General features: G+C 44.6%; 2 protein-coding genes across 3 annotated transcripts in view; one reads left to right on the top strand and one right to left on the bottom strand.

Annotated features, from left to right (window-relative positions):
* The window catches only part of ppargc1a (peroxisome proliferator-activated receptor gamma, coactivator 1 alpha), a 310846-nt gene that overhangs the window by 72041 nt on the left and 212934 nt on the right, over window positions 1–25871 (top strand). The window lies entirely within an intron of this gene.
* The window catches only part of LOC309698216 (uncharacterized protein), a gene marked incomplete at its 3' end in the record, with an annotated part of 171613 nt that continues 155813 nt past the window's right edge, over window positions 10072–25871 (bottom strand). The window contains exons 2-3 of the mRNA XM_082520515.1: window positions 10253–11678; window positions 10072–10086 (exon numbers count right to left, since the gene is read on the bottom strand). Coding sequence (XP_082376641.1) covers window positions 10072–10086; window positions 10253–11635 — 1398 coding nt within the window. The 5' untranslated portion in view covers window positions 11636–11678. The remainder of the gene's footprint in view (window positions 10087–10252; window positions 11679–25871) is intronic.

Genomic DNA, 25871 nt, shown 5'->3' on the forward strand with positions numbered 1-25871 from the left:
CACCCTTAGCTCAGAGTGACGAAACACATAAAAGATGCATGTTGTGATATCAACTACTGGTTTAAGTCTCCAGTTTAATATTTTGGGGCCTCAAGTTGATCTAATGGCCACCTGAGGGTGTCTTCTAAAGCACGTCAGTTACCACGGACCAGGGGTGGGCAACTCCAGGCCTCAAGGGCCAGTGTCTTGAAGGTTTTAGATCTCACCCTGGGTAAACACACTTTAATCAAATAATGAGTTCATTACCAGGCCTCTGGAGAACTTCAAGACATGTTGAGAAGGCAATTTAGCCATTTAAATAAGCTGTTTTGGATTAAGGACACATCTAAAATCTGCAGGACAGCAGCCCTCGACGCCTGGAGTTGGACACCCCTGCAATAGACTCTGGTATTAAAATAGCCAGCTTCAGTTTTGCAAATGACATGTTTACAGTCTGGTACAAAAACTGTTTTGATTTTATAGCTCATTTTATTACAGTTGTGCAAATGCTGATTTTTTCCCCCAGATTTAATTATTTTAGCTACTGTTAAGACAAAGTGATGCTACAGTGTATATAAAAGTTAGACACCGCCACCCTGATGTCACCAACCAAATTGTGTATTATGGGATTTGAAGGTAAGGATCTGTACCTGTCTGTGTGCGTAGGCCAAGGGAATCAAACATAAAGCCCAGAGGGCAGAATCAGCGTAACAAACGCTCTAATGTGGCCCACTGCATGGCTTTGGAAAATGTGAAAAAAAGGCATGAAGTTTAGACTTTTAATTGTTTTTTTCTTTAAGTTTGACAGCTTTTCCTACATTAATGCTATGTTAGGATAATTAAGCAATAGAAAAACGACTAAAAGTTCCTGTTTTTTCATTATTTACCGTGGCAATTTCAGGGGATATTTCAGGAAGGAAAAAAACGTTTTAAGTCAACAAAATCTTTGTTTTTTAATTGTAAGATATTTGATTCAGTGAGTTCCCAGAACTTTTGAGACACATATGATATGTTAGGAATAGTTAAACTTTTTTATACAGACAGAAAGGTCACACCGTGAGGTGGTAGTTGTTGTGATTTGGTGCTATATAAATAAAATTGAACTGAATTGATCCTGCTCCCTCGAGACCACAGCGGGCTTTATGTGGCCCACAATGTAAAATGAGGTTGACATCCCTGCTGTAGGCCTTTAATGTCCATTAGAGGAACTGCAGTTTTTGGCTCTCCTGGATTGGCCTTGTTTGTCGTCAACTGAGGATTTCACTCAGTAGTGACCTGCGTGTGGGCGGCTTCTGTTGCAGAGATGAATCATTATATAAATTCAAATGTAATCCTGTTATTTAACGTTGTGCGTTTTTGTATCATTTTGATGTTTTTGACCTGAAAGTTCAAGCTGCCGTTTGCAGTGGAGGGGAGTTAAAAGTGGTGCTCTGCAATGACTGCAGTGTTTTCCACAGTGACAAAGATGCTACTGGAGACAAAAAACTTCAAGTATAGTTGGAGTTTGGAAACAGGAGGGGATGAAAGAGAAAGTCAGGACTAAAGCAACAATAACACATAATCTGCAACTCTGCCACTTTTTTTCTTCTTCTGTTTTTTTTTGCACTTTCCTTACTGGGAGACAGCTGCTCTACCTTAGCTATTCCCTGGTGGTTTTGATGGATTCTTCCCCTCAGAAGAGGCAACGACTCCTTGGCTTTAACACAGCGTGCAGCTAGCTCAGGCCCAGCAGCATTTACACAGGAATGAGTCTGGGAGATGTACCACAGAAAAAAAAATAATTCTGTGTAACTCGGCTGAGTTTGAGTTAATAAAAAGTGTGAATGGTGAAAAATATTTGAATTCATCTGAGATGCTGAACAATAACCGGCTCGTGACCTCATTATGCGGATGTATACATCACCAAGTAAAAACCTCAATCTGACGTTCATGCTCCAAAAGAAAAATCAAACCCAAACATATGTTCTGTGATTTTATGCAAATATTCAAAGACAAAATTAGACTTTGGTAACGCTCTGAACTTTTTTTTTTTCTTTTTCTTGTCTTTCAAGTACTTGCCAACTTTGCAGAAAAAAGAAAAGAAAACAAACACGCAGAAAAAAACAGCAGATTTTTTTTGTCTTTTTGGTTTCCACTCAGAGAGAGGGAAAGCACATTGTAAATTATTTAGGCCACCTATGCAATATTGTAGTAGAATTTGTGTAATTCAAAGGAATACAGTGAAGCAAACTGCGGTATTCCTCTAGAAGAAGTCTCAAGTATTTGTTGAATAATGCATGCTACAGCATAAGACAGGCAGCCTCTGATACACAGGGACTGAGACTTGAGATTACAGTGGATGATATGACCTTTCCTTTCATGAAAAATTAACTGGCCTGATATTGAGCAGATGAAGCTTTATCCAGTGCAATCCTCCAATGAGAGCTAAGAAGCAGATGTGAAACACAGGAACTGCATCATTATCAAAAGCTAGAGAAATACTTTTACTATTAAACAGTTGGTTAAGTCTTTTTCTATTGTGGGTATGATTACTAATATTTTAATCATTACACCTACGTTTTTATTGCGTGACCTACAGAGATAACTGTGAACTCTTATTTTGTTGAGAACAGATACCTTATAAGGGTTTCAATGTGCCATTGTGCTTTCAGTCTCCACTGAGAACTTATCCATAGATGTATAATACAAAAAAAGGAGGTTGGCGAGTAAACAGTCTGCCAGTGCTAGCCTTTAGGTGCCAATCTGCCTGGTAGTTTGATGTCGGAAAACCTAAGATGCTTTCCAGTGTATCAGAATACCGTATCACCACTGCAAATCCCAAATTCGCTCCACGTACTGTATGCTTGTTTTTCAAAGCCCACAACAGCTTTAAAAAAAATTCCCAAACTTTCCCAACTACTGCTGCTGCTCAGGCAGGTATAAAATAAGCAGCGCTTTGATGTCATAAAAAAAACTTAGTCCCTGCTCTCGCCGTCATTTTCCTTTGCCAAATGAGTCACAGATGAAAAATACCATATTATACAGCAGGACCGTCAAGCTGTCACTTAGGTAATGAAGTTGGTCCAAACCATTTGTCTTATTTTGTCACGCTTTTTCCCCATTAGTCATACCGCGCTAACCATTAGCTCCTCAGGAACCCCCTTCACCCAAGGACACTTAGGCTCTCACTCCAAGTGCGACCGAGGCCGACTGATGCACGGTGGAAGACGACACGGCGGGCGCGGCGGAGGGGGTTGAGACTGATACCCGAAGAAGAAAAGAGCTGCAGAGCGTGGCACTGAGACTCGAGCGCCATCCAAAAGCAGCTTCAGTGGAAATGGACGGGTGGATTAATTAGTCAGAACTGACTTGTCTTAAAGAAGCGCTCATATTTCCAAATCACAGATGCATGATGCTGAAGTCGGAGATGAGAATTTGAACTTGTGCATCGGGATTTATGTGTGAGCATCAAGTGAAGACTCAGGAGGGAAAGGAGGAGCACACTGGATAAAGACAGCTTCAGGCAACAATGGCAAGGATAACAGACCATGTTACTCTGACCAAGATAATCTAAACTATAGTGTAGCGTATAAGTAATAGAAGGCGAGCTCAAAGAGAGTGAAATTGAGAGAAAGGGAAGAGTGGGAAGAGAGCGACGTATGGAGGCTTGACCAGCGCCAATTTCTTGAGTTATATCTTCGGGGTACGGCGGTGTTTGCTGAACGACATTGTTATTACTCAGCCAAGTGTGGTAAACACTAACTGCTTTGTGAAAGCCAGAGGCAGGGCTTTTGCAATAAAAGTAGAGTGCCTTTGTTGTCGTATAACATGTTTTTAAGATACAGCACATCCATATTGAAGCATTGAAGGTGCATAGCATCCTTTTCCATTTAGAGGACTTCTTAAAGCACTGCTGATAGATTGGGCTCGAGGGGAAAGCAGTTTTTCTTTGGATAAGTTCAGTATTGTGGCAGGAAGTGGCCAGTGCAAGCTCAGGCACTGATCGTTAGGGAATGCGCAGCTCGGTATGAACTGCATGGCACAAGGGACTCCTACAAGAAGTTTTCTTAATAAATGGATTTGAGACTTGAAGACCATGTCTCATGTGCTGTATCTTAAAAACATGTTATACGACATTATTGCTAAGGATTGTCTTATTGCATTGGAGTCACACTGGGTTAAATATGTACACTTGGGTTTTAAGGGGTATTTATTATTTTCTTCTTTTTTTTGGGTTGTATGGAAGCCCCAAACGCAATTTCATTGTTCTTGACAATGACAATAAATAAATAAATACAAATACATCAATACATGTGGCTCATCTTTAAAAACGTGGTCCAACTGCAAGACAAAGAAATACACGTCCCTCACATAACTTGACCAGGTGTATGTTTAAGTGCAGGTGTGTGTGATTAAATAAAGCCTGATGCTTCTAAGTGAACTGCGTCCTTAGAGCTGGATGAGGGCCACGTGCGCTGTTATTCGCTGCTCCGACAGATGCCAGGGGGCAAGCGCGAGGGAGGGCACTAATTACCGGACAGCTGCCCAGCAGACCCTCACCCTGCCCTGGGGACAGACAGTCTATCTCATCCTAGCCCACACCCTCCTCCAAGCCTGGACCTAAGACCTGGCACCATCGTGGCCAATTTAAGTCTGTCTCCATCACAGGGAGTTGGCAGGGGAGCCTCAGGGGAGATGTGGTGGATCGGGATAGGGTGAGGAGCGGGGCTTTAAAAGCTAATATGTTATCACTCAGACATCCCGTGACGAATAAACAGCTATGATTTTAGACAAAGCTTATACCAAGTCACAAGCTCGGGGGATTGAAAGCTGAAGTCAGGGCACAACTTCAGCAATTAAATATGTTACAGCCAGGTACAAAAACAGTTTTCCTTTTAATTTTCTCCTTTACAACAACTTTATAAGCAATTTATTTAAAAAAACTAAAAAAACTAAAAAGATTTCAGCAACTTGGGTTCATTATCTTGCACAAGGATACTTTGGCACGTAGAACAGAGCAGGGATTGAACCACAAACCTTGCGATTAGTTGATAAACTGCTCTACCTCTTGAAGCACAGCCACCTCAGTTAAAGCGAGCTAAGTTCCTCTCAAGTGCTTTTTGAGTTATTTAACAACATTAGCCTCGAGCCATAATGTTTTGCTAAGCAGTCAAAAACTCACAATAATGAAATCCATCAAGGAGCGCGGGCTGCACACTCCCCAAATGGCCATCCATTTTCTGCCTTTCCATCAGCCATCAACTTAGCATGTGACCACTGCTAATTTCCACTATGGATATAAATATTTCATAGTTTGGTGCCACAGCAGACTAATAATATCTCAATTGATGCTTTGAGTAGACTGTGTCCTTCACCCTTCACTGGGATGGGTAGGAAAGGTATTTATAAGAAAATTGAGGTCACCACTGAGAGGAGGGCTGGCTCTTGGCCCAAAGAATATAGAGTGTTGGAGAGGTTCAGGCAGACTCATTTTGTTGGAATTGAGGGGCTAGCGAGCAGAATGCTCATCTTGCTGTTGGCATAAGCGTGAGAAGAGGAGCTAAAGGTTGAAATTATGCACCCAGAAAGCATTTGGCTCGGGTGAGGAAAAAGTGCAACGCAATAATTAAGCAGCACAATAAAAATGATTAGAACTGCTTTTGACATTCTCATTGCGAATAACTTGCGTTTAATTGCAATCACAAATTTTAAATGCCAGTTTTATGTTCCATGGCTATAAGCTGTTTAAAGTTCAATAGCTATACTCTTTAAATCTCCTTCCAATTTCTGCTGTGAGGCAGAAAAAAGGAATATACGCAGACAGAAGAGGAGACAAAAACTATGTGAAATTAGCCTCCGAAATAGAGAGGAAGTGGAGACGAAGGAGGGGAATGTCTTTCACTGGTAAGTGCTGGACAGTGTGGCTTTGCTGGCCTGGAGGAGGACCCGTGTGGCTCAGCTCGAGGCTAGTTAGCTATTCAGCCACAGCATCTGTTGCAGGCTAATGGATGTTATAACCTCATAAACGTCATGAAATTGGACATTATCCCTTAATTAAAAGAACAGAGATGCATTACAATGATTAGAGTGGCACTCCAGCGAACCTGCCACACGCTCCAATAATGTTTCTAGAGGACGCAGAGCTCCTCAGCAAGGTGTTGGCGCAGGAGGGGGGTGTATAATATTTTTAATGAGCCCATTTCTGTTACGAGCTGCAAACTTTTGGTGCCCCGTCCAAACTTGGCGGGATCCTCGAAGTTCCTCCAAGCATCTTGACCTTTACCCCAATGCCTGTAGTGCTAAGAGAATAGCTCCAAGCTTGCCCTATTTTTCTCTTTTTTTTATTTGCATTTCAGGAGCTTTTGATAATGTGTCTTTGCAGTGATTATGTGCACGGCGCCAGCTCAGAGGAAACAGCTGTGCTATAAACCAGATATAAAAACAAGGCTTGATGCTTGTGTTCCACAGCACCTGGGCCATCAGTGCCCAATAAATACCAGCGGCCAATCAATCTCAAAGCCTTTCCCCGCTAAGGAGCTTCATGAAATCTTGGACAGAAAACTGCGACTAGATAATACAGCCTGGTGTGGGAAGTATTAACCCTCATTTTGGCCTTTACTCAGCGACAATTCAAAGCACTACAGTTGAAATTCCTGGACCGAGTCTGTGAATGTGCTGTAAAGGTCACAAGAGGCCTGCCTCACATATCTGTCATTGCTTGTCAAGTGCTCCGTGCATGAAAATGTCACATTGTCTGAGGAAGTTGTATGTCGCACAGGTGTCTGGTGACCTCTTTGGTACACATTGGTATCACATGATGTCATATCCATTTAAAGTGACCAGTCCTCAGTGTACTATAAATGCCTTTCTGTGTTATTTGCTTTTATGAGCAATGTGCATTGTGTCAGTAACCCTGTGTTATGCAAAACTGGGAGGAATAACACAACCTGCACGATATCGCTGCATGCATTTGGTTGAACCAATTACATGCCAACATTCACAAGATGTGTCACCGGTACTGCGCGAGCTACGCGAGAGCGATCGCGGTGCCACTCTCGGCTCTGCAGGAATCCATGTGAAAAGTAATTGTGCATTTCTCATTTATGTATTAGGCAGTCTGTCTCCTCTATGATCTATTTTCTATCGAGACAGACACAATAATATAACACCGAGCACACGGCTTGATAAAGAGTCTATTTTTGCTCAAAGCTCCTTCCTCTGAATGAAAATGAATGAAGGCGTGTTGCAGTGGTAATGTATCAACATAAAATATTGAAATAGCCCAACCAAGGGCAAACTGCATGTAATTGAAACTCTCTCTCTGTACTGAGAACAAGGAACTGGTGTCCCCCGCATCTGAGATTTGGCAGAAGGGCTTTCAGAAGGCATTTGTTTCAGGTTTCGCTTCTTCTTCTCTTCCTCCCCAGAGTTAATTGCTTTTTTTTTTTTTGAGAAATTTGTATCCCAAGCATTAGGTTTCTGCTGCCTTTTTATTTTTTCCCCCTAACCTTTATTTTCGGACATTAAAGGGTACTTCCACCCCCATGCACGAGCTAAGATGATTGATTGATCTGTTCCGTTTAACCTTGATAAGGGAGAAAATGGAAAAACAAATTACAGTATCGACACTGCTGTGATGGCATGTCGTTTGCTCGGGTGACCCAGAGGTGAGTCAGCGGTGACTCTAAGGAAAAAGAGAGGCGCCGCTGTCCGGTACGGAGAGCCTCCTATCTATTTCCTGTCATGTTTCGGCCGCGTGGCAGGCAGGATGAGGACCCAAATTGCAGACTCACACACACGGGGGATAAACTCAAAAAGCAGCTTTATTGCTGATAAGTGATAAACAATAACGATGATACAAAAAGCAATACGAAACTACACTAAACTGGGAAAAGCTAAAGTAACATATACTGGAAGACACGGGGAGAACCACACACGGCATGAGGGAGAACGCGACGCCGAACAGAGGAAGACGCAGACAGAAATACACAGAGGGTTAACGAGGAAAGTGGGAACACACGGGGAACACAGCTGACACAGATAACCATAACGAGACAGGGCGGGGTGAACATAACACTGACGGGAGACGGGCAGAGTCAAACAGGAAGTACACAGAGGTTCAGACAGGAGGAGAGAGAGCACGGGGAAAACACAGACATAACGGGCTGGGGAAACATGGAATAAAACATAAGGAGAGACGAGGGCTCACAGATACACAGAGGGGCACACAGGGGGTAAAAGCCATGAAGGGAAAACACTAAGGGAACACCACAACAGGGCAACTCAGAAAACATGGTCTAAATAAGGAACGAAATACAAAAATACATGAAAACTAAGAATACTGGGCCAACACGGCCCAGGACCATGACATCACCCCCCCCTTAAGGGCTGGCTCCCGACAGCCCAAACCCGAGAAACAAAAACAAAAACAGAAAACAACCCACCCAGGGCGGGAGGCGGGGGACCAGGACGGAGGGACCAGAACGGGAAACAAAACAAACAACAGAAAACACAGGAGCACATGACCATAGTCAAAATAAAGTTCAGGGGGCCGACCCAGAGCCCACAGGCACAAGAGTTCACGGGTCACACGGTCGGGGGGCCGACCAGGCGGGTGGCACAGGTGGCAGAGCTGGTCCGGAGGCCGGCCGCGCGGAAGGCAGCGGCGGCGGCGAAGGAGACGACGGAGCAGTTCAGGGGGCCGGCCGCGCGGAAGGCAGCGGCGGCGGCGGCGGAGGAGACGACGGAGCAGTTCAGGGGGCCGGCCGCGCGGAAAGCAGCGGCGGCGGCGGAGGAGACGACGGAGCAGTTCAGGGGGCCGGCCGCGCGGAAAGCAGCGGCGGCGGCGGAGGAGACGACGGAGCAGTTCAGGGGGCCGGCCGCGCGGAAGGCAGCGGCGGCTCTCCAGTGTCAGGCGTGCTGGCCATGGCCCGGTGGGCACAGGACCAGACGAAGCACAGGCTGAAGGCTCTGAGGCTGCTGCAGCTGACGAAGGCTCGGAGGCTGCTGCAGCTGACGAAGGCTCGGAGGCTGCTGCAGCTGACGAAGGCTCGGAGGCTGCTGCAGCTGACGAAGGCTCGGAGGCTGCTGCAGCTGACGAAGGCTCTGAGGCGGCTGCAGCGGGCGAAGGCTCTGAGGCTGCAGCGGGCGAAGGCTCTGAGGCTGGACCAGGCGAGGCAGCTGATGAGGATGCTGGACCAGACGAGGCAGCTGATGAGGATGCTGGACCAGACGAGGCAGCTGATGAGGATGCTGGACCAGACGAGGCAGCTGATGAGGATGCTGGACCAGACGAGGCAGCTGATGAGGATGCTGGACCAGACGAAGCAGCTGATGAGGATGCTGGACCAGACGAAGCAGCTGATGAGGATGCTGGACCAGACGAAGCAGCTGATGAGGATGCTGGACCAGACGAAGCAGCTGATGAGGATGCTGGGGCAGACGAAGGCTCTGAAGAGGAGGCTGCGGCAGACGAAGGCTCTGAAGAGGAGGCTGCGGCAGACGAAGGCTCTGAAGAGGAGGCTGCGGCAGACGAAGGCTCTGAAGAGGCTGCAGCAGACGAAGGCTCGGAGGCCGGGCCAGGCGAGGTTGCAGAGGCTGAGGCCGGGCCAGGCGTAGCAGAAGCACAGGCGGATGTAGCCGGGCCAGGTGATGATGAGGCGGTCGCAGATGGCGGCTGGACAGGCTCCTCGGGCCCTCCAGCTGATGCGGCGTGAGGCTGAACGGGCCCCTCGGACCCTCCAGCGGAGACAGGAGGCTGAACGGGCCCCTCGGACCCTCCAGCGGAGACAGGAGGCTGAACGGGCCCCTCGGACCCTCCAGCGGAGACAGGAGGCTGAACGGGCCCCTCGGACCCTCCAGCGGAGACAGGAGGCTGAACGGGCCCCTCGGACCCTCCAGCGGAGACAGGAGGCTGAACGGGCCTCTCGGACCCTCCAGCGGAGACAGGAGGCTGAACGGGCCCCTCGGACCCTCCAGCTGACGAGGTAGAAGGCGGCGTGGGAGCCGCGGAGTCCTGGATGAGCTCATCCGAGCTCCCAGCAGGAGCTGATGCAGAGCCAGAGAGATTTGAGACCCCTGGCTGAATGTGAAGCCGACCAGCGGACCGTACTGCTATCGGGGCCTGCGCTACAGGCGGCACTGGAGCTACTGGGGCCTGAACTGCTACAGGCGGCACTGGAGCTACTGGGGCCTGAACTGCTACAGGCGGCACTGGAGCTACTGGGGCCTGAACTGCTACAGGCGGCACTGGAGCTACTGGGGCCTGAACTGCTACAGGCGGCACTGGAGCTACTGGGGCCTGAACTGCTACAGGCGGCACTGGAGCTACTGGGGCCTGAACTGCTACAGGCGGCACTAGAGCTACTGGGGCCTGAACTGAAACAGGTGGCTCTGGAAACTGAGCTGAAAGTGGCTGCGGGGTAGGTGACACTGGGAGCTGAGCTACTGGAGACCCAGGTGACACTGGTGTACTGGGGTGAAGGCAGCGAGGACGCAGTCTCTCTCTTAAGGGAGGATCGAATGATTTAGCGATAAACCTAGACGGGAAAAGATGCCGATGCTGAAAATAGCAGGCAGCAGGGGCTTCCAGGAGGGTAGCTGACTGAACTGAGCGTGGCTGCGAGGGAGCTGACTGAACTGAGCGTGGCTGCGAGGGAGCTGACTGAACTGAGCGTGGCTGCGAGGGAGCTGACTGAACTGAGCGTGGCTGCGAGGGTGCTAACTGAGTTGTGAGGGGCTGCGAGGGAGCTAACTGAACTGACCCGGGAGGAGAAACACGAGCAGGAAAAGGAGCAGGCTCAGAAAAAACTGTCCGAGAAATGGCAGGCTCAGGGTCGACAAAAATAGCTCTATCAAAGATGAACCCGCCGTCCACTTCATGTTTTGTAGTCTTAGCATTGTCCGGTTTATGGCGGCGGGCGCGCCGCCTCCTTCGAGCAGAGGAAGCTGGCGCGATGGGCGCTGATGGCGCCAACACAGAGGGTGACGTAGTGGTGAGTTCCCCGTCGTCCGCCCCCATCCTTGCCAGAAATGAGGCAGGCGAAAAATAGCCTAAGCGGATCGGAGACGGCGAGCGGCTGGTAGGCTGTGCAGCAGGTGAGAGGTCCTCCTCCGGGATGAGCCAGGGTTTCCGCCGGAGCTCGTCCTCCCGATAAGCCCGTAACACCTGCTGCCGCTCTTCCTCGCCAAAGTCTATGGCTTCCGTTGTCTCCGTGCGCCACGCCGTGCGGCCAGACCGCGGTGAAGACGCGGAAGCCGGCGGGGTGCGGGCGGAAGGTGTGTCTGTGGCGAGCCTCACCGTTCCAACTCTGACCGCTACTGGCTCATGAGACAGCGGGGAAACGGCGCAACGGCACGGCTCTGGTGAAGGTGCACGCCCACCGGGCCGCTGCTCCTGCGGACGGAGTTGGAGGGTGGAGACGAGAAAGTCGCTGACGAGGGGGTGCAGCGTCTCCCATAACCAGGGGAACACAGATACGCACACCCCTACTTGGCGGGCGAACTCCTCTCGTTCCTCCTCACTGGAACAGTGCAGCCACTTGTCGCAGAGAGACTCCACTGTCCGGACGATCCCCCTCCTCCGTGTCGCTGGGTCCGACATGTTCGCGTCGTCCTGGAGGTCCGCGGAGGGGTTGTGAACTGCTGGGTCCATGTTGTGGTCGCGTTCTTCTGTCATGTTTCGGCCGCGTGGCAGGCAGGATGAGGACCCAAATTGCAGACTCACACACACGGGGGATAAACTCAAAAAGCAGCTTTATTGCTGATAAGTGATAAACAATAACGATGATACAAAAAGCAATACGAAACTACACTAAACTGGGAAAAGCTAAAGTAACATATACTGGAAGACACGGGGAGAACCACACACGGCATGAGGGAGAACGCGACGCCGAACAGAGGAAGACGCAGACAGAAATACACAGAGGGTTAACGAGGAAAGTGGGAACACACGGGGAACACAGCTGACACAGATAACCATAACGAGACAGGGCGGGGTGAACATAACACTGACGGGAGACGGGCAGAGTCAAACAGGAAGTACACAGAGGTTCAGACAGGAGGAGAGAGAGCACGGGGAAAACACAGACATAACGGGCTGGGGAAACATGGAATAAAACATAAGGAGAGACGAGGGCTCACAGATACACAGAGGGGCACACAGGGGGTAAAAGCCATGAAGGGAAAACACTAAGGGAACACCACAACAGGGCAACTCAGAAAACATGGTCTAAATAAGGAACGAAATACAAAAATACATGAAAACTAAGAATACTGGGCCAACACGGCCCAGGACCATGACATTTCCAGTCTCCCTCTAAATTGTGTGGTATTTGGGCCTTTAACGAATCCACTTATGCATAAAGCAAGCCGCGGACAATGCTAGGCTTCTTCTTCTACTTCCCTCACATTCAGCCTGTGTTAGAGAGCTTTAGTGAAATGAGGTGTGGGATAGAAGTCAATCTTTTTTAAATATATTTTGCATAACTGGAAAGGTGTCATCAATGCAAGGTGATTCATTATTTAAGGATTATTGTGTGTATTCAAGAGATTTAGGCACAGCTTTTAAGGTACCACTGCCAGTAAAAATAAAAAAAAATAAAAATCCACAATTATTAGAATCTTTATGCGCCTTCAGCTTGTCATCTCTTAGCTTATGTAGTCATATATTCTACATGTAGCGATGAATCAACACCTCCCATGCTTCTCTGATGGCTGCTTTGTCCTCTCCAGCATGGTGAAGAGCACCATGGGCTGGTCACCCCCTCTCCAGATTCCCTACATCTGGCAGCACCATTAATCTTCCACAGCAGCTGTGCCCCTTGTACCTGTCTCTCTTTGTGTAAGGGAGATGGAAAGTCATTTTTAGTCATTATCTTCCCCCTGGCATATGCTCATTCTGCTTATCGCTTTTAACCTGCACTTTGACGGTGAAACTAAACCCCTCCTGCCGATTCACTTGGACGGCAGCTGACCGGCAAGATGCTCGGCACAAAGGCTTCATCGTCAAAGAGGCGACTCGTTCGTTTTGACTGAACTTGTAAAAGTTAGCGAGAGAGACAGGAAGACTCGCTCAGTCCTCAGCAGGTCTGCAAGAATTCCAAAAAGGGGGACAGCTGGCGGACCACAAAGGAGAAAGAGGGCAGTCTAAGTGGTGACAGACTGCCCTCTATGTGGTATCAAGTTTACAGGGTGTAGCCACTGGAGGATAAACACATGGAAACCAAAGTAGCCATTTTGCTGGACTGCCCCTTTTGATGTGCACTCATCTGTCTCTGGGCAGACTGTGCGTGTTAAACTGCTAATTAATGGCTGACACCGAGGAGTGAAAAATGGTGCTTGTGAAGTTTTACAAAGACTGCTAGACGTTTGATGGAGCTTGGGTTGAAAAATGATTAAACTGTGGCTGGAAGCACGCTAGCTCTTATTGGCAGCTCACCCGCACAATTTTAACTGCATATTGAATCGACTATAGAGATTTAACAACCTCCTCCTTGGAGAAATGTGGAGGCTCACATCTTAAAGCATCTTCATTCAACTGCTAACGGCCAGCGAGATTTGGCCTCTGCTACTGCTGCACTGAAGCTTTGGCACTGCTTACTCAGTCCCGCCTATAGGTTTTTACCATATGCAAGCGGGCCTCAGAAAGATGTAGACCAGAAGCACAATCTGCCACAAATTCACAGGGGAGAAGCTGTAATCAGTGTAGAAAGTTTAGGTGGCAGCTCACCTTATGGCCTCTGCCCAGCTGGCTGCTGTTGGTGGTTTGAGTGGTCAGTGGGGTTGCCCGGGTTGAGTTAGCTTAGGCGGCAGCTAATTAGATCAGGGAATGGAAAGCTTCCTGTGGCTCGCCTTCACAGCCTGAAAGGTTATTGACATGGCCACAACAGCAATATCTAACGTCAATCCAATCTTAGTATCTACAAACATGAACACAGCGGCAGCCTTGGCTGACAGTCTTGAATTGATGGAGTTGAAATGTGAAGACTTCACTATAGGGTTCCTCAGACTAGTATACTTAATGCTAATAAATGTTTTTGAGTAGCGCTTTACTGGATAATGGTATAAAATTTTGGCAACAAAAAATAAGTTACTCCAGTAGGAGTTGTAGGGGTTGTTTTTTTTTTTTTTTGTGGGGGGGGGGGGGGGGGGTTGGATAATTGTTAGGACTTAGGCTAAAAATCTTTGCAACTAAGTGCTTTCATGAAATTTTCACATGCATATGTGACTACTGATGTGCTATAGACGATTTGATTTCCTTATTTGAGCCCTTACTTCTTCACCACAACTCAATGTGCTTTTTTTGTTAGTATAATCTCCATGTATACACTTGGTGTGAATTTAGTAAAGAAATGTGTTTTCTTCAAAAATTTGAATTCTAAAAGCTGATCTTTAATGAGCGTGGTCTTAACTCAGATCTTAGAAAAAAAGGCCAGTCATTAGAATGGACTTCACATCTGCTCCACCAGCGTTACTGCTGCATGTTCATGCTAATGAATTTTTTTTTTCTTGCAGCATGTGTCGTGCTGATTTGGTTTTTGTGATTTGCTGCAACTTCGCAGGATCAAAGCCAAGAAAAGCCGATTTCATTAACAATGAAACAAGAAAATTAGTTGAGCTGTACAGTGAACAGGAAATAACATACTGGTTGCCAGGCAGTCCAACTTGATGTCAGTCAAGCATGCTGACCTGTTCGTGGGTAATGACCACAAACCAGACACAAACTGCAAGACTATATCTTAGAATAGATAGTTCTTAGTGAAAACCCCTCACTAAACTCCTCCTCATTATATATATATATATCAACAGATTCCTGGCCCTCTCTTATTGTTTGGGCTTTTGCTTTCAATAGATAGTGTTGTAGTAGTACTGAGTAGGCAGGAAAGTGTGAGAAGACACGCAGTGAAATACCTCAGGTCAGACTTGAACCCAGGCTGCTGGATTTAAGCTCTGGGGCAAATGGTGCTCAAAAGAGCTTTAAAATCAACACATAATGTGTGGCATGCAACTGCTCTCATAGGCATAAGTCTTACTCTGAGGTATTGGCCGAGAAGAATATTTACACCTGGATGTTTTGTTCCATTGTGCACCACTTGCACTGACGGAAACCCATGCAATCCTTTTGGCACCTTTATATTCACAACATCAGCTTTTTCCACAGTGAGAGATTAAATAAAGATCTATGTCTGTGAAAAACTAAGGCTATCACTGTTTGGAAGTTGGCTAACAGTTTCAGTAGAATGATCACATGATGTTGAGTCATCTCACTAAGAGCACAGGTAACAGTAATGTACTATTTTTAATTGAAGGCAAAACAACAGTTGAGGAGTAAAGGCACCTTTGTTGCTTTTTAAAGTTTAGGACCTGATTTCTGTGGGGAACCTGTTTTGGACATCTGCAGAGCAAGCAATCAAAGATCACAGGTGTGGAGCCCAATTTAGAAACCCACATCATAAGAAGAGTTATTTATCTCTTCAAGAATCCCTTTCGCAGAACAGCTCCACCTAAAGCCCTCATGTTTTTGGAGATGATCAGCAATTTTACTTGTTGTCTGTTAGAGATAACCAGATTTGCCGTTTTGATAAAGGACAGACGACACTGTGTCACACGCATTTGACAGATTTCAACAATCAAGCAAATCATCTGGTAAACAAAACACTGGTAACCCGAGTGATGAGTTCAGAGGGTTCACTCCCGTAGTGGCCTATGGGAGTGAACCACTCAGCCACAAGGAGTCAGCAGGTTATGTAGCTGTCACCTGTCCTGTCAGGTGATACTACCTGAGAGCATCTAATGAGAAAAACAATGTATCCATTTATGTATGTATGTATGTATGTATCCATGTATCCATGTATCCACAGTATCCATTCACATTGTTCCCAAGGCGTCCACCAAGCGTGCAATCTGATCATGTTGTCTGACCAGTTGGATCCTGATGGCCCCCCTACTTGAGTCAGACAATACCATTATCAGAGAGCAGCGTAGATTGTAGTATATGCTCATGTTAGTGTGACAATCCAAGCTACTAGCCTTGTCTATGTTTTTAATGGTTTTTTAAGGGTTTTTTTAATGTTTACATTAGAAAAGTTAGACTTGGCAGTTGTTTAAGTGCTATTAGTCTAAAAAATCCCATCTTATTAATATCACAGTTATCATCATCTAATTTCATATATAATTATATAACACGATAGTTTGCTTAAAGAATATTTATACTAATTATACTTTTAAGAAGCAAAGTGTATCCTTCTTGTAAGCCAGCGCGTCTGTCCTACAAAGGTACACAACAAAGGGCATCCTTTCTGTCCTCATAGAGATGGTGCTCACACGTCCACTTGATAAAGAGAGGCTCGGAAACACATAATCCCCATCAATCCCCTTACTTCCTCAAGGTTCCCATTATTATAATCGCACCTCTGAAGGAGACCCAGAACCCAGCCAAACTTGTTTTCACCCTTTCAAGTCGATAAATCAGACGGGGCTTCTTGGCGAGTGGTCACTCAAAAGTGGAGAAAAAAGGAAGCAGCGCGGTGTGGCTTCTCCTTGAAGCTGTTAAACCAGAGTGCAGTGCCTGAACCGCGCACTATGGCTGCCAAGTGACACGGTTGAGGTGGAGCTCCAGCTGGAGCTTTTGCCACACTCGATTCATAAAGGTTTCGAACGGCGCTCCTGAATGCCGATTACTCGGTCGAAAAAAGGATACTGTAACTGAATTAAATTTTTGATGGGGTACACGCAAGTTTAGAGAGGGGTTGCGCAACATTGTTTACAGAAGCCTTGAGGGTAATTCGAGCTTTTGTGTATCTGCCTGCTGTCAAAAGGGGGAGGTTTGTTTTGCTCCATCGAGAGACCTTTTAGAAGCTGCGGTTAGAGGTTAGGCTGTTACACAGCATGCATCTGCTTTGTCTGTGCTCCGTCTCCCCATAAGCACAAATACAGATGAAGTTGTTTTATGAGCTCGCCAAGTGAGAGGCACCCATTGTCTCTGTGTGAGGCTGATTCAAAATGGCCGCCCTCAGCACTCAAATTGATCATAATTGTATTCCCAAACTCCTGCTCAGCGGGGCATTACATTTTGTGTTATTGACTTTAAAAACACATTCAGCGATTCTACTTGCAATTTCATTACACCGCTGTCAATTACCACTCTGTGAACAAAACATGCCCGCAAATAAAATGTATGAGGTAATTTTCCAAATGCCACTTAGGAGGTACCGCTGTCTGAGCGATGGGCATGCTTAATTTGTGCACTTGCTTACTGCAAATCTGGTTATGCATAGGCAGCCGTGCACATTTCATTACCAAAACACTGGAGAATTGGGGTGATTGCCCTGGTGTTTTCACATCAATACATAAGAGGGCCGGCCAAGCCCAGGTAATTAGGCATTACAAATGTTTGATAAAAAGGGAAATTTGGTGGTCGCCCCCCTTTTGTTTTTTTGTTCAAAGGAAACGCAAGGTGAGTGGAGAAATTATTGATCATAAATCCTGCTAACTAGACCAATTACCTACACATCCTTTTCCTTACTTCTGCTTAGTGTTTTCTAGGTCTTCCCTCTTGCGTGTGTCCTCTTTTCTGCCATAAACAGGAAATAAACGGAGCACCAGCAGCTAATTTGGCAACCTCTCCGTCACCAATTTTAAACCATAGCCTTCCCTGCTTCCGCTCGCTTGTTTAAATCACTTGGGACTGAATATATCTATATATGTCAGTATGTGTGTTTCTTTTTCTTTTAATCTTACAGCGAGGTTTCCTCATATCGTCTGTCTGTTGGCAACAAAAAATGAAGAGGTCGTGTGTGTTGATGACCAGGTTAGAGGGCACTGAGTTGCTGGGGGCAGTGATAAGCACTTCAGAAACGTATATAAAGAATAACAGCCCCCCCACCCCACACCCTAAACCTTAAGCACTGCTACTGCCAACATTTTCCCGCCCCAACCAATTACAGAAACTTTAAAGAAACTGTTGGACATGTAAGAGGATCTGAGACAGAAGCATGTGACATTTTCTATAAATTCACTGGCAGTCGCCGAGTTTGTTTGCGTCCGTCTGCCCATTTTGATGAATTTGAAGGATACTGTGTGCCTGAGTGCACTCTTCATAAAGAAGAGTGGAGCGACAAGGGCTTTCTGTTTCTGAGCCGGGCAAAAAAAGGAAAAAAAAAGTGCTGAAATGGGCTATATTGATCATCAGCAGAGGGGAGTCAGAACAATCACCATGAATTAAACTCCTCAAGGTCTTAGGCAAAGGGGATTAACAAAATTATCTGGCCTCTATTCTGGCCATTTATTGTCGGTGCTGCTGTTGACAAAAGCTTGGAAAGGCAGCAAACGGAGTCGCGGGTGAGGCAGAGCGAGGGTGGAGGGAGGGAGGGCGGTAATGAGGGAAGCATTCTTGATGAGAAACTAACAACAATGTAAACACAGCAGATAAGTGCTTTCTTGGCCCGGCAATATTGATCATGAATAGGCTTGGTGCTCAACTTTACAGGGTGAATTGTATTTTCCTGCTGGGTTTTGATAGCCAGCTGTTAACACACTGTGCAATTACTGGCTGTGAAGACGTTTTGTTTTTTTTTCTTTCTGTTTTTTTTGGTGTTGTTTGTTGTGATGAGAGGAGGGAGGCTACGGTTAAATGTGTAGCCTCATTACAAAAATGCGTGTAAGTGGATGTGAGGCGCAATTAAAAAGTGAAACAAAGCCTTTGTTTCAAATCATCGGCAATGAAACCCGAAATTATCATTAGCACCACGGGTATGTTTGGTTGCACAATGTTCTTGAATCAAATGGCTTGCTTCTGCCTTTGGTGGTGTGGCCTCTGTCTTTTTTTTTTCTTTCTAATATTTCCTCTCCCCCACCCCTTCTTTCTCTCCTTTTACCGGTGGACTTGACTTGCAGCTAATTAATTTGCAAATTTTATTCTCAATAAAGTGCTTACAAAAAGATAATTGTGACTTTATTAACAGTTTCTTGGGCAGCAGATGGTGTTCTGCAGGCCTGCCATGTTGAATTAGTGATGACGCTGTCGTTTTATGCGCTCTCTACTGTGGCAACCCATAAAACTCCTAATTAAGGCTACAAATTAATACTACTTCTTCCCAACATTATACCCAGCCATTTCACCCAAAATTAGGGTAAACAAATACAAACACATACAGGTAAGTCTCCCATTAGTATGCACCCATTCTCTGTGTACAGTTGCTGCATTTATGTAAGGAATCTCTGTTATTATAATCATTTGTTCTATATTAAGAGCAATTAAATGCCTATTAAAGATGCCAGAACATTTGTTGGCTTGTTTGTGTTCGGCATTTACAAGACATCGGGTTCCTTGGAGCCAAATCTCGGTAAACTCCATCGACTTAATCCCTCCGATGTTTTATGAAAAACAAATTATGTCCGACTTCACCGCCGGTAATCCAGCGCATCAAGTATTGGTAACCGCCTGAAGGAGAAGTGCTTGCATTTTAATTAAGAGCCCAAGTAACGAGGCAGCAAAGTGCGCGGATTAGTGTGTTTACTTAGGAAGAGCAGAAGGAGAGAAAAAAAAAGATCTTCATTTCATTTTTTAATCTGGTCTTGGATCAGCTCCAAGCGTACAGTGACTTGACATATTTTGGGAATTGAGACACTGATCTTGTTTGGCAGAGAATACAAACCTGCCAGTGTTGGAACATCTTCAACATTTATTAATTTTTAGGTTCCAGGTGTTTGTCTGGTTTTTGTGTTTGTGTTTTTGGATGTGAATATATTTTCGCTAATGCTTTGTAAAAGTTACTTTTAACTTGACAAGTTAGAAACCTTTCTGTTTTCCTTACACGTATTATCTTCGGCTCTGTGGCCTTGCGACACTTGTGTCTGTTGGAATTTGAAACAGTTCTGTGGCAATTACTCTCTGAGGTGTTTTAAACTGCTTGCCACGAGGGTTTGCCAAAATTAACACATTAAAAATGAAATATCTCAAAATGGCAAAACTCACTATAAACTCGTGAAGGGGCAGCCGTACTTGCACTGTACTTACTCTGACAAAATTCCCTTAATACAAAGTCCAATATCTGTCTTTTTCTAGAGCTCTGACCCATGACTTAAAGTTTTAATGCAATCTAAACTTTAAGCTACAAATTTTAAGAATGGAAATACCTCAAAAAACTGCACTGCAGGTCCTATCATCAGTGGCGTGTCTAGAAAATTTTTGTTGGGGGGGCCAGGTAGGGGCACAGATTTGGAGAAGGGTGGCAGATGTAATTGGCAGATAATGTTTAAAAAAAAATTCTACCAACCGTTAACCATAATTCAATAATCCTATAAACCTAATAACCGAATGCGCTTTTAACTCTTATTAGAATGAGATTTTAACCACTACGATGCAAAGTTTTTAGATACTGCGTTGATAAAGTACAAGAGATACAATCAGTGCTTTGTCAGTGTTTACTCAGCAGTCAAGGACATCAATATTTGCATAGTATTTTTACTGACATATAGTGCACATACGTATGTTTTGGGCAAAAACATTTTTGAATATTAAAATACGAACATTTGTAACAAACAATTGACAAATTAGCCAGTTCCAATGTAAAACTTTACCTGCCTATTAAAAAAAGAAGATAATCTTCTCACAAACTGGTGTTTGATTTTGAAACAGGAAAAAAGTGGGGAAACAACTGAAAAGACTAACATTTGAATAAAACCTGAAAGCAAGTAAATACTTTCTATGCTGCCTTATGGTAAACTTTGGTAATATTGATCAAGAACAACACTGGCTGATGATGAAATACAGTCAGCTGGCATGGTGACACTGCCAGTATTAACCTGCAGGGCTGGACTGGGACAGAAAATCGGGCATTTTGACTAGAGACCGGCCCCCCAGGTATTAAAGCCATAAAGCCTTTGACTGAAAACAAATGCTGTTGTGACAGTGATGTACACTGTCTTGTTGGTTTATGTATGATTTCTATACATTTTACATCAGATAAAAACTTTGGTTGTAAGATTTAGATAATTATTTAATAAAAGCTAGATATTTTAAATGAGAATAAGAAAGAAAAGTATTTATTTGTGCCCCCCTTTCCCTGTTAATGCCCTACCTGGCCCCCTGGCATAACTTTGCTAGACCCGCCCCTGCACAGTTACCAGCTGTCAGCTACATAAAAAAGGATCCTGGTGTTATTAGTCTCTCAGAAACAGTTCATAACTTCCCTTCAACTCATTCATGTCACCTAAAAGGTAAACCTGTTTCTCCATCACCTGTTCAGCTCTGATGATTCAGTAAGGACATCTCCTGGTTTCATCTTCATGTTTCCCTCTCACCACATATACAAACCGACATCATGACCAGCAGCTTTACAGCTGTGGCTCCAGCAAACATCAGCAGATAGTAGAAATTAATATTAAATAAATTCTAACAACAGCTGATCAAGCTTAAACGTGCTGTTGTTGTTTAGCGCGACATCCGCTGGTTTCCTCTTTCTGGCACAAAGTGGGCGATAAACAAACAAGAGAGAAAAGCCGATCAGCTGATCACTGATCAGTTTCATGATTGAAGTAGCAACAGAAGAGGGAGGGGGAGATGAGAGAAGAGGCAGCTGTGCAGCGTAAACACACAGAATAAATCCAGCTTTGTCTTTTTCCATTCTAGCTAAAGTACGGGACAAACTGTGTTCCTTCTCAGCTCAATACCAAACGCGTAATATTTTCTCTGAATGAGGGACCATTCCATTTTTTAAGGAGCCGTTGGCAACTCTACTAACCTTATGAATAAAATAAAGTTCACTATCAGTAACATCATAGCAACTGAACAGCTGTACAGAAACTCCGTCATGCTAGCTCAGGCAGTATGAGTTATTGCAACTGACAGTAAAAAGTCAGCACAACGAAAATGAACTCCACCTAAACTTGGTTCATATCTGACCCAGATAGACTGCAGGTCATAACTTCTTACCTGAAGTTCAGTTCACCTGACACTCGGACTGGTGGCTGCCTCGGGGCTCTCCTCCTGCCTCCCCTTTCCCTCATCCACCTGCTGGCCTCTGTGGAAGCCCCGTCATAGCCACCACCAAACAACTGAGTTATTTTTACACATCGACCTGCATCTGGCCAATCCACCACCTCTCATTGTTCATGCCCGTGTGCATATGCCCGATATGCCCAATGGCCAGTCCAGCTATGTTAACCTGCAACCAAATCTGCAGCTCCATACAGCAATGTTACGACTTAGATTATATCTTATAACTCATAACTCTTATGTTAGCTTCCCTCAGTAGCATACTGTCTGAAATATTCGAGGGCTGCAATAATTCTTTAAGTGTTATTTTTTCCTTGGGATTCTAATTTCACTGAAGTTTACTAAACTCAACAAACTTAATATTACTTACCGGGACATTTATTCTCTCCTCATTTTCTTTCACCGAAAAATTGTTTCCTGCAGTGCCGTCTTTCGTGCTTGGCTCTCCTACCTTTGCTAACGTGATGCGCATAGCGCGGAAGCCGATGCTGCATTCACTTACACTCGGATATCTGAGCTTCACCGTGAAAACATAATCGGATATTTGATTGAATTTTATTGTTTTGCCTTTGGGGTGGCACCTGGAGTGGCCAGTCTGGTTGGGGGGGTGGCCTGTGCCCCCCCAGGCCACCCCGCTGGACACGCCACTGCCCATCATTGAATTCCTGTAGAGTCTTTTCAAATTAAAAGCCATCTAAACTGTCTCACGTTGTTTTGAGGAAAAAATGACTGAGTTCCAGACTGAGTGGACTTCGTAGGTGGTTACCGCCAAACTTGGTCACTTGCGAAGCACTCATATAATGAATGGATAAACATACAGTTGGTAACTAGCAGCTTTTACCTCCAAAATAAGGAAGATGGTCACGACTTAATGGTAAAGTGAAGGCTTTTGAAATAGACTTCACAACCAAGTGGTAACTTTTGTTACAACTTGTGATCATTACCACTGTATGCTGTTAGTGTTAAGGTGGAATTTTTGGAATACAGACAACCGACCTATTTTTTAGCTAAGATCTACGGAGCTGCAGAGATTGGCAGATCCTACCCTTGAGTAACTCTACATACATACTATAATTGACACACTCAGACATAATCCGTTGTGGGACTTCCGCACTGTTCCCAGACTTCAGTGGGAGACTGCTGCCTCTCGAAGAAGTCATGACCACTGTTTGATCAAAGGGGCTCTGCTTCTAACGCCCACTGCTTTCTGCCAGTGCTTGATCTGGATCGATGCAGGGGTTAGTGTACAAAATCCCCAGATTCCTATAGCTGTGCAAACCCACTTCTGGTGTTCGGAAAGGAAAGTCATATTAAGTTCATGTTTGCACTCAGTCACATGTATTTCTTTTGGCCATGTGGCGTTTAAGTACAGGGGGCACCCTTAGCAGCAGGGCAGATTTGTTCCAGAAAGCCTCCGGGAGCTCCCGGGACAAATGTGTTTTATAGCAAAGCAAGACTCTGTTTCAAATGTAAAATATTTACAACAACTGAGAGTTAATAAAAAATATTGGCCTAATGAATCAATCATGTTTCTTCATGAATGCAGCAGTTTATTTCGCCTCCAGCTGTGGGTTGTTTGATACCACCGTATATGAGCTTCTGCCTGAAATTACAAACCGAAAGAGTTCTAACAGACATTTTTATTGTTTGTCTTAACTTTTCTAATAACAGGCACAAAGGCAGGCTTTGAGTTCATATAAATGCTTCCTATTACCGTTAAAAATCTGTCTTTAGCCCAAGAACGCCAAACCAGCTCAGCTTGTTCCTTTATCAGCTTACAACCAGAGTTCTCTGGGTGCTTATAAATCCACTGAATATTGTTCATTGTGAGTTTCCCGTCTTACCAAACAAGAATAACAAGAAAAGGCCCATAATTACTGAATTTACTGCAGTTTGAGAACTCACCAGAAACTTTTCTGTTCCCATTAATGGAAAATATGGTAATTAGTTTTTCATATTCCCTCATACATTGGAGGTTGATATAACTTATTCATGACAGCAAAAACAAGAATTGCTGTTGTCTGTCCATTTTCTTTTCTGCAGGGGGCTTCACTGATTTCAGCAGCAACTGAGCCTTTGCCTCACTCTCTCCCTCCCTTTCAGTGTAATACCCACTGGATAAGAATCAACAGCATCATTAAACGGGGAACTGTTTCATCAAAGTGGGAATCAAGCCAAAAAGATTCCAATGGGAATGTAATCAGTTTGAGGGACGAAGGTTTATTTATTCCAGACAAAATGAAATTACACTCCCCCTTGAGTGGCATTTACGGGTGTGCTACCTGCAGTGCTGACATGTTTACAGAGTGACTTAAAAAATGCGTCTTCTTGTTTATTCAGGTGTTGCTGCACAGCACAACTCCTGACCCTGAAGTCTGTTTTAATAGATTTGTGCTTGTAACAGCAGAGAGAAATATATTAACCGCCTAGCACTTTTTTGAATAATTAAAAAGATATCAAGTTAGGTTTTAAAATTTGCGTATTAAAGAAAAGAAATAAACGAACGACATACTCTCTGCTCAGAAATGCTGTGGGCATATCCTTCGAAGGTTTTTACACCAATCCACATGAATCATACTAACGAGGCAAAATTAGCCGAGCTTGTTTTAACTGAACTTAGTTGTGAAACATGGTCTCTTAAACTCATCTGTGGGCACATACTGTATATACCAGGATGAATGCCCTGGAAAAGGAAGCGTCAGTACATCCTGTTCACCAGTAACTGTGAATTGTAAGTGAATCCAGTGAAAATCCAGTGAACACCAATGAAAGTTTGACAATCTACCCAAATTGTCACCGAGTTGGGTGTAAATGGTAATCCTCAGCTATCCATTTTTGTAGTTCTTCATAAAATCAAGACTCCTCTTTTTTGTAATTCTCTGGAAAAATTAAATGAGATGAAGCTGTTTTCTATGTTTCATATGGGGAAATTTTGGGTTGAAGGCAAAGCTAGCCAGCAAAGTGCTTAATTGCAGCATTTACTTGGAAGAATTATATCTGCTAATGCTAATATGTTGTAAAAGGGATCATTTTAAGGAGTTCCAATGTGTCTTTCCTGAGCACAAGGAGATGGAAAAACTGAAACAAAAAAGACCAAAATGTGGTACCAAAACCACTATTTGGATAACATTTGGGCTGAAAATGTGAAAATGTATTCAGTATAGTTAGGGCTGGATCAGGTGACGCTGAATCCTGCCTTAGTTACGCTGGAGTAGGCCTGGACTGCTCAGTGTCTTCCCATGATGCAGGTGCATGATGCATGATGAGTGTTTCTTCTTCACTCTCTCCATGTGTTTACACACCACTCCGCATTTAATACTTAGTTATTATTAATCTCTGGTTCTCTTCCACAGTCTGTCTTTTGCATGTCTTCCTCCCCTCACCCCCAACCGGTCACGGCAGACAGCTCCCCCTCCCTGAGCCTGGTTCTGCCTGAGGTTTCTTCCTGTTAAAGGGGAGTTTTTCCTTCCCACTGTCGCCAAGTGCTTGCTCATTGGTGGGTTCAGTAGGCTAAAAATAATGCTCAAAAAATAACTTTATAGTTTGAATTGGAGGCTATCCACATGAAAATAAAAGACTAAGGAAGTTTTATAAGGTGAACATTGCTCGGACCATCTCACAACTAATTATCTTAATTGGCAAGAAGTAAGTTGCTTCATCAGTTCAAAAATTATTTTTTGAAGTAACTGTGGTGAACGTCTAACTACTTTGTTAAAGACTTCTTGGCTAAATAGTTTAGGCATTTAAGAATATCACTATGAAATTGAAAATAATAAAGCTATTATGTTTTACATAGTGATCCGACTTTTTTGAGAGCAGTGTAGCATATCGTACATGTTGTTTTTATATTTCTTATATTATTATTTTTTATTTGTTTTCCATCCACACACTTTAATAGACAAAACTGATAAGGTAG

Source organism: Aulonocara stuartgranti (genome assembly GCF_965226115.1).
Source record: "Aulonocara stuartgranti genome assembly, chromosome: 3".
Classification (NCBI taxonomy): Eukaryota; Metazoa; Chordata; class Actinopteri; order Cichliformes; family Cichlidae; genus Aulonocara; species Aulonocara stuartgranti.